This window comes from Tinamus guttatus, unplaced genomic scaffold (genome assembly GCF_059628265.1).
Source record: "Tinamus guttatus ecotype Peru unplaced genomic scaffold, ASM5962826v1 Tinamus_guttatus_pri_ptg000546l, whole genome shotgun sequence".
In the NCBI taxonomy this organism is placed as follows: Eukaryota; Metazoa; Chordata; class Aves; order Tinamiformes; family Tinamidae; genus Tinamus; species Tinamus guttatus.
The window spans coordinates 1,792,210-1,807,280 of NW_028289080.1; the positions used below are offsets into that span (position 1 = coordinate 1,792,210).

The following is a 15,071-nucleotide window of genomic DNA, read 5'->3' on the forward strand; positions in this document are numbered from 1 at the left end:
TTCACTGAAGCTCAGTCCAGCTTAGCCAGGTCGTGTCTGAGATGTCAGCTCCTCTCCCGTGCCTCCAGACTGCTCTTGTGTTCGGTGCACACTGTGCTTCATGCCCTGCTGGGGGTCCTGCACTCAGTCGGGGGGGCTAAAGATGAGAATGACAAAGAGGAGGCTCTACCAGTGACTGCTGTTCAGACAGAACTTCCTGTGTTTCCATTTGTGCCATTATCTCTCATCCCATCCCTGGGCATCACTGAAAAGAGTCTGCCCCATCCTCTTCACGCTCTCCCTTCAGTTATTTATATTCATAAATGTTTCCGCCGCCCCCAGGATTTGTTTTTCTTTGCTGAAGCAGCTGAGGTCTCTCAGCCTTTCCTTATATGACACACCCAGGGACACAGGCTACAGCAAGGTGCTGTTAGCAGCCCTGAGAGGCTCCTTGTCACCCTTGGGCCAGCAGCCCCAGGGGGCTGAAATCCATGCGCAGGGAGTGGGCTTGGCAGCAGGGCTGTGGCCTTGCAGGCACCCTGGGGCCAGATGCTGTGGGGGCAGGGACCGAGTATACCATCTAGGTCTACACTGCCCTGTAGTCACATGCGGCAGTCAGTATCTAGGGTAGTTTGACCAGTTCTTCTCCTTTTCTTACTTTATTTAAAGACTGAACATGTGGGTTAAATGAAGAAACACAGCAGGAGCTGACTGCACTCAAGGGAGGAATGGAATTATTGCTGCTGGCATAGACATTCGCTGGGGGGTTGGACCATGCCTGCAGAAAGGCATAACATTTCTATGCTATTTTAGTTGTGCTATGCTATTTGCTAAACCCCCAGAGACAGGAGTTTTCTCCATTACTGCCCATATGGGCCCCTGTTCACCTGAAAGGCTGTAGCACCGTAGCACCTTGAGGGGTCGGGCTGTACAGTAAATCATAAACTAGCAAAACAATCCTCTCCATGGCCAGAGATGTAGCTTTGGCATGGAATCCCTGCTTGTGCATGGAAAACCCCAGGACACCCAGGAGGCGGTCCTGCCCTGCGCCTACCTAGGGAGCATGCAGGACAACTCTGGCCCCTCGCAGGGGACGACAGAGAGAAGGAGGAACTGCCTGTACTCCCTGAAGCTGTGTGTCCCACAGCCCACCAGCTCCCACAGCAGCTCTCTTTGCCCCTGCTAGCACTAAGATAGGAGGGAGGTGGTTTTCCTCTGCATGCCAACCCTCATGAGGAAGCCACCATGGCAGCCCAGGTGCTGGTGTGGGGCAGTACAGGGCAAATCACTGCACTCCTGCCCCAGCACAGATCTGTGGTCCGACTGAAGAGCTCTCCCCTCACCACCTGCTCCTGCTCCTGCTCAGCCAGCTGCATTTCAGATCACAACAATGTCTACACAGCATTGTATCTTTCCAAAGTCCTCATAGTTTTCAGATGTTACGATGTACCTTACTATATTGCACATAGTAATTGTTTTTTCATTTCAATGACCACTCAGAGAAGAGGAGGGCAACCCTGAAGGGACACCTGTCAGCTCCCTTAGTGTCATGGGATGTAGTTCACAGGCTCCCAGGAGGCACCGAGATTTCTTAGCTCACTCCTTTCTTGATCCTTAGGTACTCACTACTGGATACTCCTCTGCTGCCTGAGGCCTTTCCCTAAGCACAGCCACCTGAGAGACCTTGCTGGCAAAGCTCACCCTCATTTCCTCCTCCTCGAAATGCTCTTTTGCACTGGAGCTCAGGCTGTCTTAGCAAGGAAGCCCTCCTGAGGTTTTCTGGTGCTCCATGGAGGCCATCCTTCGTGCCCTCCTGCTTGCTCTGCACTCAGGCAGATGCTGGGGAGGTTATATGTGATGATCACAAAGGCAAAGCTCTGCCAGTGACAGCACCCACGCGGAATGGAGTTAACCTGGAGCAAACCCCTATCCTCCCAAGAGTGGCAGGGTCCAGGGCAGCACCGCCAGTCTCCTGTGCCCTTCACCTTTGTCCCCAGAGCTCCCAAGTTGCTCTGGATTTGCTCCAGCTCTTTGTGGCACTGTAAAGAGATACAGATACACCAAAGGCTCGCGTTATCGTAGTGTGAAATGCAGTTGGATGAGCAGATAGAGAAGCAGGTGGTGAGATATAGACTGTTTAGTGGCCCAGCAGATGCATTCGCTCTGAAAAACAGTGACGCTCAGCCTGCCACAACTCTTTCCCCCTCAGGGCTCATATTCAGCACGGGAACTACGTCCTTGCTGCCTCAGAGCTCCGTGGGACAAGCTTAATCTCTATGGGGGCTTCTGGGTTGTGGGTGTCACACTTGCAAGCAACCAGACACCACCTCCTTCCATGCACAGGCTGCCAGGAGGAGCCAAGTCCTTCCTCAAAATGTCTCATAGAGCCCTGGAATGGGTCTGACTTGGTGCCACCCTGAAGCTTTCTATGTTTCGATCCCAGAGGCAGTTCCAGTGCTTGGTTCCAAGTGGAGGATTGCGGTGAAGAGGGACCTGTTGCAGGGTTGGACCCACGGCAGGAAGGAAGATGCAGCAGAGGCTGCCCGAGGGGAGGACGCTGCCTGTTGGGACAGGTCTCTTGCTGGGTCCCCAGGCACAGTGTGCCAGTCCCAGCTCCACGTGGATTCTGGGCATAGGAAGGGCCCAGGGATGCCCTGCACATGTCGCAGGTACCCAGGTGGAATCCCTGCTTAGCTCATCAAGCTGCCCAAAGGGAGAGCTGTGCAAGAACCCACCCATTGGTGGGGAGGACAAGATGCGAAAGCGGATGCAAGCCGCATATATGGGCATGCACATGGATGGAGAAGTTTATTGGAGGTTGGGGGCTCCGTCAGATGAAAGATAACCATCCTAATATCGTCTCAAAAGGTATTTGCTGCACTGATTGGCTCCCCTGACAGTGGGGCTTGCATCTCTGCCTATATATTACTCTCCCTAATACAGTAGCGGTGGTGGTCCAGGAGTCAAGTGAGAGCTGGGGGCTGTGCCATAGGGCAGGAGAGAAACAGGATGGTCATCGATAGCCTGCTCCTTGTCAAGGTGCTGGGACTGCTGCTGTGCGTGCAGCTCTGCTGCGGTGAGTGCCTGGGGGCTCCTTGGGGCTGGAGTTGTTTGTCATCCTGCTTAGAGTGGGAGGCAGTGATGAGTGTCTGAGCTACCGGTGGGACTGTGCTTTTAATCGTAGAGCCAAGGGCTGAGCACATGTAGCAGGATATGTCCTGGTCTATGTCCCCCTTCTAATTGGTGATGAGCATTTGCTGGGGTGCTGGCTCTGGGTCTGTGCATGACCAGTTGCGTGGTCTTCCCAGGGACAACAGCACAGACCCCACCTGGGCAGCCCTCAGAGGGTCATGGTCCTTGGACTGCCATAACGATTGTACCTTCCTGGGAGAAGTCCAGGAATGTGGCAGGACATGTTTCTTATGCATCGAGTGATGAGCATTTAGTAGCTGGATATGGCCCTGCCTTTCTTTGCGCCTGGTATCCTGTTGTTCCGTGGGCCTTTTCCACCCACACAAGCATAGGTCGAAGGCATGGACCACACTCAGACCAGCAAGTAGAAGCCTCGAGGGATGGGAGCAGCAATCAGAAACATTCCCCAGGCCAGCCTGTCAAAGCACGCTGCACCCTTAACCCACGACACACCATGCTGGGGCTCTGTGTCTCCTTCACACTCCTGCATGGGCACCCACAGGCACCGGGGAGCTGCGGCTGGTTGATGGAGGCAGCCGCTGCGCAGGACGGGTGGAGGTGAAGCACGAGGGCCAATGGGGCAGCGTGTGCAGCTACGACTTCGACTGGGGTCTCCCTGCAGCCTCTGTGGTCTGCAAACAGCTGGGATGTGGCACTGTGGCCAGGACCTCCCCACACACCCCTTTTGGGCCCGGGGCCGGACGGATCTGGCTACATCCCTTCTTCTGCCGTGGCGATGAGACAGTGCTCCACAGCTGCCCGCACTTTGGATGGGGTCAGCACTTCTGTGATCACAAAACGGATGTTGGGGTGACATGCTCAGGTAAGGGGTTGTGTGAATATATTGGGGTACATCTCCCTGACTATTGGGGTTCAGAACCATCATGGCCAGGTCCTGGATCTTCCCACCAGGGCCTACCTGGGCTCAGATGGGGTGCAGAAGTGGGGTCAACATGCAAGAATCTTTTGCCCTCTGGGCATCTCTGATGCAGATGCTGTGCAACTGAGGCTGGTGAATGGAGCTGGTCCCTGTGAGGGCAGAGTGGAGGTGAAGCTGCAGAGCCAGTGGGGCACGGTGTCAGACGACACATGGGACATGGACGATGCCGAAGTGGTGTGTCAACAGCTGGGCTGTGGCTCTGCCAAAAGTGCTCACATCTCCACACGCTTTGGGAAAGGGTCTGGACCCATCCATGTGGCTCTGGTTGACTGTCGTGGTGATGAGTCTGCCCTGTGGGAATGCACTATCCAGGGATGGGGCCCATACAATGGCCCCCACGACTGGGATGTTGGTGTGATCTGCCAAGGTGAGCGCCCTGCCATCAACCCGGGCTGCCTTACTTCCGGAATGGCTCTGCCATCACAGAGATTGTGAAGTGAAGTCCCTGCAATCAACGCCCAAAACGTTCCTGAGAGCCCCATGACACCCCGTTCTCTCTCCTGGCAGGATTTGTGCGGCTGGTTGCTGGGGACGACACCTGCTCGGGCCGTGTGGAGGTCAGGAAGGGCCAAGAATGGGCCACCCTCTGTGAGGCCCACATGGACCTCAATGCTGCCAATGTCATCTGCAAGGAGCTGGGCTGTGGTGCAGCTCTGGCAATAACTAGCGCAGCATATTATGGATCTGGAGCTGGGCGCATCTGGGATGGGGGCTTTGAGTGTGCAGGCAACGAATCCCTCCTGTCTGCCTGCGTCCGCAGGCTGCCCCCTGCCCAGGGATGCACCCATGCCAACGACACAGGCATCATCTGCTCCCGTAAGAGCGCGGTGTGAGGGGCAGAGTGTGCTGAGGGGAGGGCGGGGAGGCTGGCAGAGGGGACAAGCCTGCCCCAGGCAGGCATGGGGCACACACACAGTGAGGCCTGACTTGTGATAGCCCTCAATGTATGGGGAGGGAGGAGGGTGTGAGGAAGCAGAGGATGCAATTCCTGCATGTCCTATCATTCTAGGGGGGATAGACACAGGGCTACCACCTCCTGCTCCTTTTCTCTCTTCCAGCCTACACGGACTTCAGGCTGGTGAACGGCAGCACAGCCTGTGCAGGGCGGGTCGAGATGAAGGTGCGGGGCACCTGGCGCTCCCTCTGTGACACCGGCTGGGACGAGCACGACGCCCAGGTGCTCTGCCACCAGCTTGGCTGTGGATTTGTCACCTTCGTGCCCCGCGGAGGGTATTACGGGGCAGGGAGTGGCCCACTGTGGCAGGACACGTTTCACTGCAGTGGAATTGAGTCCCACCTGGGAGCATGCCCTGCCACAGTGCTGGGGATCCCTGCATGTTCTCCAGGCAACACCGCTGCAGTCAATTGCTCAGGTGCGTGTGGGGTAGAGATCTTCAATGAAAAGGGCTTGCTTCTGGGAGGGGAGCCGGCAGTAAAAGAGGCAGTGGGCTTGTCTTCTCCCCACAGTGCCACCAGGAGCTGTGGGGCACAAGGATCACCTGGAAAAGCAGGTGGTCTTGCAGGACTGATCAGGGCAGGCAGAGGCGTCAGACAAATCACAGAGTTGCCTGAACATAGGCAAGATGAGGGCAGTGTGACCATGCCACCAGGTGCTGTGAGGCTCAGGGACCACCTGGAGAGGTGGGTAGTCCTCCAGGACCTGTCAGGGCAGAGGGAGTGCTCAGAGAAGTCACAGGGCAGAAGTAACACAGAAATGAGGAGGGCAGTGGGACCTTGAGAGCCACATGTATTCTGTGTGGCTTCCTGGTACCCCTGCCATCGACCCTGTTGCTGCTGGAGACACTGCAGCAAGAGATACGACAGGGATTATTTGCTCTCCTCTGATACCCTGGCCATGATGAGAAACTTGCGCAGTATACTGGCCATGGGTGCAAACCAAGGGGTTGCTTAACCCGGAGCTGCTGGGGGCCTAAGGGCAGGCGCACACTGAAGTAGACCCTGCACCGCCTCAGGGCATCTCTTCTGCATGCAGGACCAAGTAGTGCTGAAGCCCTGCGTCTGGTGGGCGGGGAGAGCCGCTGCGATGGGCGCGTGGAGGTGGCCCTGCATGGAGCTTGGGGCCGAGTCCTGGCAGAGCACTGGGACACCAGCAGTGCCAACGTGGTGTGTCGGCAGCTCCGCTGTGGCGAGGCACAAAAGGTCCATGTGGCCCCAGTGCCCGGGCCAGTGTCCAGTCCTGTGAGGCTGAATGGGCTCCGGTGCGTGGGCACGGAGGCTCGTGTGGCCGAGTGCAACACCACGCTGCCCAGCGCCACAGCAGCCAACCACAGCGAGGATGTGGCGGTTGTGTGCTCGGGTGAGTGTGCCGGGAAGGGCCATGGGGCCCTGCGGGGCCCAAGCAGCCTCCCCTCCTGCGCTGTCTCTCGCTGCAGAGAGCCGGCGACTGCGGCTGGCGAGCGGGCCCGGGCGCTGTGCGGGGAGAGTGGAGGTCTACGTGCAGGGAGCCTGGAGCCGCGTCTGCCAGGACAACTGGGACCTGTGGGACGCTGCCGTGGTCTGTCGCCAGCTGGGCTGTGGCAGGGCCCTGGCAGCCCCCGGCTCAGCCCACTATGGCCAGGGCTCGGGGCCTGTGTGGCTGGGGGCCGGGGGCTGCCTGGGCACCGAGGCCACACTCTGGCACTGCCCAGTGCCGGCCCCAGTGGCAGGCAGCTGCAGGCAGGGCAGCGACGCAGCAGTCATCTGCTCAGGTCAGCACCGCTACAACCAGGCCTGGGGACTGTGCTGCCCTGGGAGCAGCCTTGGGGCCAGCCCGCCCCACTGTCTTTCCTGACCACCTCCCCATGCCCTGGGCCGACCGCAGACCTCTCTCCACAGAGCCAAGGGGTCTGCTCCTTGGGGTGCTGCTCTTGTGTCCCACGAGAGGTGCAGGGTGGCTGGGACGATGGGGGTGTCTGCCCCACCTCAGCTGAGCTGGGCTCCCCTGTGCTGCCCCCTTGCAGAGCTCACAGACCTGCGGCTTGTGGGTGACAGCAGCTGCGCTGGGCGCCTGGAGGTCTTCTACAATGGGACGTGGGGCAATGTGTGCGCCAACGGCACCAGCACCGAGACAGCCGCTGTGGTTTGTCGCCAATTGGGTTGTGGGGATGGTGGACGGTTGATATCTGCCCCAGAAAAAGCATGGGACTCAGACCCTGCCTGGCTGTCCTGGGTGAAGTGTGTGCCTGGAACCAACTCCTTGTGGCACTGCCCATCGGCACCCTGGCACCTGCAGCCCTGCGACTCTGCTGGGGACACCCACATCACCTGCGATGGGAAGCCTGCAGGCAGCGCAGGGCCTCCAACTCCAGCCACGGCAACCATCTGTCCAGACGGCACAGCCTGCACAGGTAGCTCTGCCCACACAGGGCAGCACGGTGGCCCCAGGGACAGCGCAACTCCAGCCCACTGGACGGGGAGCCACTCTGGCAAGAACCCAGCTGCCTGGGGACTGCTCCTTCTCATGCTCATGCAGGAGATTGGCCCCAGGCAGAGGGGGGTCCTCCTTGGCCTCCCTGTCCTCACAGGTTCAACCCTGCATTGCCACGTGTGTCCACTGCCTCAGAGATGTAAGATGGGAGAGAGTCCCTGCCCTCCATCCAGCTGTGCCACATGTTGCTCTCTTCATAGGCGCCCCCAGCCGCCCCACAGAAGCTGCTGGGGCCATGCCAGTGCCCACCATGGTCTGCATCATTCTTGCCACCCTTCTCTGCCTCGCCCTGGGTGCCCTCGCTGTGCAGGCTTGGCGTGCAATTGCTCTACGCAGAGGTTTGTTGCTCTGGGGATCTGTGGGGCTGGAGCTTCCAGGACAGGGGGCCATGGCAGATCAAATGAGGGCTCTGGCCTCCTGATGATTCCCAGACTGGCAGCCCACGGGGTAGCCCGTCTGTCCAGGCTGGGAACTGGTGAGATAGTGAAGGCTAGGAGGCCAGGCAGGAGTGAGGGCAGGACCTGGTGCACAGTGTCCAGGCAGGGATATCGAGGTGGTCAGCGGATGAGGCATAGCTCTGGGGCTGGGCCTCAGAGGTAGCACTAGGATTGCAGATAACCCCTCATATCCTCTGTGCTGTACCTGTAGCTTTGGCTTATGGCTGCCTTCCTTTCCAGGCCCTGGCACAGATGTGGATGCAACCTATGAGGCGGTCTATGAGGAGCTTGACTACACCATGACACCAGAGTACCAGGAGATGCCGAATGGCTCAGGTGGGTGTGCCATGGACCTGGGAGCATATGGCTCCCAACAGCCCTTCTATGTCCCTCTCGGCCCATCCCCAGCAACTTTCCCTGCTGAGGGAGGTCTCTGTGCCGAGTCCCCATGCACCCACTGCAGCACCCAACATCAGAGGCTGGCCACAGACTGGCCACGAGGAGCTGCCATGTGGGGGCATCTCCAGGTTCTCCACAGTCCCTGCTCTGCTGTGTGGCCATCGTGCCCAGGGTGCGGGCCAGACCGTGGGGCCAGGCAGCCTCCCTTAACATCCCATGCTCCAGGCTCCCCATCTGAAGGCTCAGCCACTAAGGTGCCTTATTACACCAGCAACAGTGTGGAAGCTGGCAGCACTGGGACAGCACCAGGTATGTGGCAATGCCAGCTCTGCAGCCTGCGGGTGGGAACAACGCAACTCTGGCCTGGCCCTCGATTCACTCTCCTGTCTGTCACAGACACCCCTGCCGTGACCACTCATGGCCCCCTGGACGGGTATGATGATGCTGAAGCTGTGCTGAATCTGGGAGAGGCTGCTGCTTCAGGGATAAATGACACAGCTGTCTGCGACACAGCAGCGCTAGGGGGTAAGAGGTGCCACAACCAGCACAGCAGCCGATGAGAGTGTTGTGCCCACCTGCAGGGAGAGGCGGCTCCTCCATACACAGCCATGGCAGTGGCCAGCAACTGGGCACAGGAGGGCCCTGGTCACGGCCTGATAGCCAGGGCATGAAATGGCCTCTCTAAGTCACCGAATTTGCCCCTTCCAGAAGGGAGGCAACCGTCCCCCAATCCCCCAGAGACACCAGGAGATGCAACAGATGCTCTGTCCTCAGCACTCAGAGATACAGTCTACGATGACGTTGGGGTCAGCAGCCCCAGCACGGCACTGTGAGTGCTGTGGCACTGTACCATGGGAGTCTCTGAGGACATGTGAGCATGGTGTCAAGGGAGGCTGCCTCTGCAAAGCCATGGTCTGGCCACCCATGGCCTCTTCACCTGACTGACCAGCCACTGGGGCCTGCTTGGGATTCTGGACCCTTGGGGGACTGCCTCCATTGTTACTCCCACACAACCCTCTGGCTGCTGCCTGAGCTTTTATGTCCTTCCACTGTGCATTTTTCTCATTCCTATTAAATAAAAAATAAAAATTAAAAAAGAGGCTGGCTTCAAGGGAGGCTTCAGGCTAAATGCCAAGAGACATCTGTAGTGTTATGGGTGTAGGTATCTCCAAGGGAGGTTTTGGCCTGCCTTGAGGCCACAACACGATGGCCCCATCCACGACAGCAAGAAACACATGTTTTATCCAGCGTGGGAGGCATCACTAAGCACCACTGAAAAGATTCTGCACCCATCCTCTTTATGCCCTGCCTTCTGACATTTATGTCTACTAATAGAAGATCCAGCTCAGGCTTCTCTTCTCCACGCTGAACAGGCCCAACTCTGTCCACCTTTCATAGAATCATAGAATCATTGGAACCTTTAATGTTGGAAGAGACCTTTAGAGATCATCTAGTCCAATCTCCCTCCGTACACTGCGTCACCTAGAGCATGTGGCATGAGATTGTGTCCAAGCGGGTTTTGAAGATCTGCAGAGAAGAAGATTCCACACCCTCTCTTGGCAACCTCTTCCAGAACTCTGTCACCCTCACTGTCAAGAAATTTTTCCTTAAGTTCTTGTGAAACTTCTGGTGCTTCAGTTTGTGGCCGTATCCTCTTATTCTATCGGTGGCCATCACTGAAAAGAGGCCAGCCTCATCTTCCTCACTCCCTCCCTTGAAGTCTTTATATATCTCAGCCTTCCCTCAGATCCCCTCTCAGCCTTCTCTTCTTCAGGCTGAACAGGCCTGGCCCTCTCATGCTTTCCTCATAGGGCAGATGTCCTAAGGCCCCTGATGATCCTTGTAGCCCTGCGCTGGACTCTCTCCACTAACCCAACACCTGTCTTGTTCTGGCGGCCCAGAACTGGACACAGTTCTCCAGAGGTGGCCTCAACAGGACTGAGTAGGTGAGAAGGTCACCTCCCTCAACCTGCTGGAGACACTCTTCTTAACACATCCCAGCATCCCATTGGCCTTCTTGGCCACGAGGGCACACTGTGGCCTCATGGTCAACTTGTCATCCATCAGGATGCCCAGGTCCTTCTCTGCAGAGCTGCTCTCCAGAAGGTCAGTTCCCAGCCTGCACTGGTATCTGGGGTTATTCGTCCCCAGCTTCAGGGACCTTACACTTGCCCTTGTTGAACCTCATGAGATTTCTCACTGCCCAGTTGTCCAGTCTGTCCAGGCCCCTTGTATGACACATGCTTCCAGTCCTTTGGCTTCTTAGAAGCCCTATGCTGGGCTCACTGCAATAGCTCCATGTCTCCCTTGAAGTGGGGAGCCCAGAACTGTGCACAGCTCTGCACATGGAGTGGAGTTAACCTGCGGCATGCCCTCAGTGCCCCCAAGAGTTACAGTGGCCAGAGCAAAACCACCAGTCTCCTGTGCCCCTCACCTTTGTCCCAAGAGCACCGGGGTGGCTTTGGATTTGCTCCAACTTCTGTAGCAGTGTCACTGCAGAGAGATACTGATACATCAAAGCCTCGCATTATCGTAGTGTGAAATGCAGCTGGATGAGCCGATAGAGAAGCAGAAGGTGAGATATAGACTGCTCAGCAGCCCAGCAGGTACATGTGCTCTGAAAAGCAGTGGCGTTCAGCCTGCCACGGCTGCGTCCTTCTGGAGCTATGTATGTAGCAGGGGAACCACCTCCTCCCTGCCTCGGAGCTCAGTGTTGCAACTTTAATTTCCATGGGGGCTTCTGGTCTGTGGGTGTCACACTTGCAGGCAGCCAGGCATCACCTCCATCCACCTGCAGGCCTCCTCAAGGGGCCAAGGCCTTCCTGAAAATGTCCCATGGAGCCCTGGAATGGGCCTCACGGTGCCACCCTGGAGGTTTATATTCCACTGGCAGACCCTGTGTCTCATGTGCTAATGTGGAGGGCTGTTGAGAACAGTGGGACCAATGACAGCCCCAGAGCATGCAGCAGACTGCAGCAGATGCTGCCCCAAGCAGAGGATGGTCCGTAGCAGGGACCTTTGCCGAGCTTCCTAGCACCATGTGCCAGATCCCACCCCACACAGGCTCAGGCATAGATAGGATGTGCATCCCCCTGCACTCACTTGAGGTTCCCGGGTGGGGAGCCATGCTCTGCTCACCAAACTGCTCTTGGTACAGCTGTGTAGATGCCCAACTATTGGTGGGGTGGACAGGATGCGAGAAGCGGATCCGAGCCGCATATGGGTGAGTATGGAGAAGTTTGTTGGAGGTTGGGGCTCTGTCAGATGGGAGATAACCCTCCTGATAACCTCTCAAAAGGTGTTTGCTACACAGATGAGCTCCCCTGGCAGTGGGGCTTGCAATCCAGCTGTGCCACGTGTTGCTGTCCTCACAGGTGCCCCCAGGAGACTCTCAGCAGCTGCTGGGGCCATACCAGTGCCCACCATGCTGTGCATTGTTCTCGCCACCCTTCTCTGCCTCGCTGTGCAGGCTTGGTGTGCAATTGTTCTGCGCAGAGGTTTGTTGCACGGGGGCTCTGTGGGGCTAAAGCTTCCAGGACAAGGGGCCATGGCAGATCAAATGAGGGCTGTGGACTCCTGATGGTGAGATGGTGGAGGCTAGGAGGCCAGGTGTGAGTGAGAGCAGTCCCTGGGACTGCAGATGGTTCAGGCAAGGATATTGAGGCACTCAAAGGAGGGGGCAAAGCAGTGGGGCTGGGCCACAGAGGTAGTGGAGGGATTACGGGTGACCCCTAATATCCACTATGCTGTACCTGTCGTCTTGCTTATGGCTGCCTTCCTTTCCAGGCCCTGGCACAGATGTGGATGCAGCTTATGAGGCCATCTATGAGGAGCTTGACTACACCGTGACACCAGAATACCAGGAGATGCCGAGTGGCTCAAGTGAGTTTGCCATGGACCTGGGAGGACGTGGCTCCCAACAGTCCTTCGTTGTCTATCCCAACCCATCCCCAGCAGTTTTCCCTGCTGAGGGAGGTCTCTGTGCCAAGTCCCCATGCACCCACTGCAGCACCCAACATCAGAGCCTGGCCACGTACTGGCCACGAGCAGCTGCCATGTGAGGGCATCTCCAGGTTCTCCACAGTCCTCGCTCTGCTGTGAGGCCATCGTGCCCAGTGTGCGGGCCAGGCCGTGGGGCCTTAACATTCCCTGCTCCAGGCTCCCCATCTGAAGGCTCAGCCACAAAGCTGCCATATTACACCAGCAACAGTTTGGAAGCCGGCAACACTGGGACAGCACCAGGTATGTGGCAACCCCAGGTCTACAGGCTGTGGGTGAGAACCTCAAAACTCTGGCCTGCCCCTCCACTCACCCTCCTATCTCTCGAAGACACGCCTGCCATGACCAGGCACAACCCCCTGGATGGGTATGATCATGCTGAAGCTGTGCTAGATCCAGGAGAGGCTGCGCATCCAGGGCTGAGCAACAGAGTTGTCTGCAACACAGCAGTGCTAGGAGGTAAGAGGTGCCACAACCTGCACAGCAGCTAATTTGAGCTTTGTGCTGGCCTGCAGGGAGAGGCAACTCCTCCATACACAGCCATGGCAGTGGGCAGCAGCTGGGCACAGGAAGGCCTGGTCCATGCCTGGTAGTCAGGGCATGAAATGGCCTCTCTAAGTCACTGGGTTTGCTATTTCCAGAAGGGAAATGACCCTCCCTAAATCCCCCAGAGACAGCAGGAGATGCAACAGATGCCCTGTCCTCAACACTCAGGGATGCAGGCTAGGATGACATTGGGGTCAGCAATCCCAGCACGTCACTGTGAGTGCTGTGAGGCTGTACCACGGTAGTCTCTGAGGACACATGAGCATGGTGTCAAACAGTGCTGCCTCTGCAAAGCCATGGCCTGGCCACACATGGACTTGTTCACCTGAGGGACCAGCCACTGGGGCCTGCTTGGGACTCTGGACCCTTGGGGAACTGCCTCCATTGTTACTCCCGCACAACCCCCTGGCTGCTGCCTGACCTTCATGTCCTTCCACTGTGCATTTCTCTCTTTCCTGTTAATAAAAAGGAATAAATAAATAAGATAAAAACAATGTATGAGGTCTTGGCCCGTAGGGCAAAATCTTCATTCTCTTTGACATATCATATGGGTGGCTAGGGTAGACAAGGAGCCTTTTCTGCTAAGCATGATAGTTCTCACATGAAATCCATCCCTCTTTGGCCACCCTTGCACAGGGCCAGTCTATTACAATGGCTGCTGTTGGCATTTTGCCTGCATTGCCCTAAGTCAGGACATCACTGGAGCCCTCAAATGGGCCTGACTTGGTGCCACGCTAGAGGTTTCTATCCCACTGGCAGCCCCTGTGCCTCCTGTGCTCATGTGGAGGGCTGCTGAGGATAATGGGGCCAATGACAGCCCCAGAGTATGAAGGAGGCTGCAGCAGATGCTGCCCCAGGCAGAGGATGGTCCATATCAGGGACCTGTGCTGTCCTCCCTGGCAACGTGTGCCCGATCCTGCCCCACGCAGGCTCAGGCATAGAAAGGTCCCCTCATCCACCCGTAACCGCTGCAGGCTCCCAGGTGGGGAGGCGTGCTCAGCTCACCAAACTCCTCTTGCTACAGCCGTGCAGATGCCCATCCATTGGTGGGGCAGACTAGATGAAAGAAGCGGATCGAAGCCGCGTATATGGGCATGTGTGAGTATGGAGAAGTGTATTGGAGGTTGGGGCTCTGTCAGATAAGAGATAACCATCCTGATAACGTCTCAAAAGGTGTTTGCTGCACTGATTGGCTCTCCTGGCAGTGGGGCTTGTCTCTCTGCCTATATATTGCCCTCCCCACTACAGGAGCAGTGCTGGTCCAGGAATCAAGTGGGAGCTGGGGCTGTGCCATAGGGCAGGAGAGAAACAGGATGGTCATCGATAGCCTGCTCCTCATCAGGGCGCTGGGACTGCTGCTGTGTATGCAGCTCTGCTGCGGTGAGTGCCTGTTGGCTCCTTCGGGCTGGAGTTGCCGAGAGTGAGAGGCAGTGATGAGTGTCTAGGCTACCGTAGGGACTGTGCTTTTGATCACAGGGCTAAGTGCTGAGCAGTGGTGGCCATGTCCCTGTTGCCATTAGGGATGGGCCTTTGGTGTATGGATTTCTTCCTGCCTTTCCATCTGCTGCCTTGCTGTTACCCGGGACTTTCCAACCACACAAGCATAGGTCGAATGCACGGGCCACGCGCAAAGCAGCAAGTAGAAAACGTGAGGCCGGGGTACAGCCATCAGAAACAGTACCCTAGGCCAGCCTGTCAAGGAAGGCTGCACCCTTTACCCATGGCACACCGTGTGGGAGCTCTGTGTGTCATTTACACTCCTGTGTGTGCACCCACAGGCACTGGGGAGCTGCGTTTGGTAGATGGAGGCAGCCGCTGTGCAGGACGGGTGGAAGTGAAGCATGAGGGCCAGTGGGGCAGCGTGTGCAGCTATGACTTCGCCTGGAATGTCCATGCGGCCTCTGTGGTCTGCAGACAGCTGGGATGTGGCACTGTAGCCAGGACCTCCACATACACCCCTTTTGGGGCTGGAGCTGGACGGATCTGGCTGCAGCCCTACTTCTGCCGTGGCACTGAGACAGCGCTCCATGACTGCTGGCACCTTGGCTGGGGTCAGCACCAATGTGATCATGATACGGACGTTGGGGTGACATGCTCAGGTGAGGGATTGCATGAGCATGATGGGTACAACCACTTGAGTGGTTGGGATTTG

The 15,071-nt window shown here is 57.3% G+C and overlaps 2 protein-coding genes across 2 annotated transcripts in view; both read left to right on the forward strand.

The window, feature by feature from the left end:
* Positions 1-2,988: 2,988 nt before the first annotated feature.
* Positions 2,989-9,207, forward strand: LOC148592633 (scavenger receptor cysteine-rich type 1 protein M130-like). The gene is made up of 13 exons (XM_088534235.1): positions 2,989-3,055; positions 3,674-3,994; positions 4,164-4,478; positions 4,619-4,927; positions 5,170-5,488; positions 6,115-6,432; positions 6,509-6,819; positions 7,072-7,458; positions 7,739-7,876; positions 8,216-8,311; positions 8,600-8,683; positions 8,771-8,899; positions 9,083-9,207. The coding sequence occupies exons 1-13, from the start codon at positions 2,989-2,991 to the stop codon at positions 9,205-9,207; spliced, it is 2,919 nt and encodes a 972-aa protein (XP_088390361.1).
* A 2,386-nt stretch (positions 9,208-11,593) lies between these two features.
* LOC148592634 (scavenger receptor cysteine-rich type 1 protein M130-like) overlaps positions 11,594-15,071 on the forward strand; it is a 36,018-nt gene continuing 32,540 nt past the window's right edge. Inside the window, exons 1-4 of the mRNA XM_088534237.1 lie at positions 11,594-11,597; positions 12,161-12,256; positions 14,168-14,299; positions 14,698-15,018. Coding sequence (XP_088390363.1) covers positions 11,594-11,597; positions 12,161-12,256; positions 14,168-14,299; positions 14,698-15,018 — 553 coding nt within the window. The remainder of the gene's footprint in view (positions 11,598-12,160; positions 12,257-14,167; positions 14,300-14,697; positions 15,019-15,071) is intronic.

Coding starts and splice junctions, on each gene's coding strand:
- LOC148592633 (XM_088534235.1), top strand. CDS start 2,989: ATGGTCATCGATAGCCTGCTCCTTGTCAAGGTGCTGGGACTGCTGCTG. Junction 7,877..8,215: donor TGCAATTGCTCTACGCAGAG/GTTTGTTGCTCT, acceptor CTTCCTTTCCAG/GCCCTGGCACAGATGTGGAT. Junction 8,900..9,082: donor CGACACAGCAGCGCTAGGGG/GTAAGAGGTGCC, acceptor TGCCCCTTCCAG/AAGGGAGGCAACCGTCCCCC.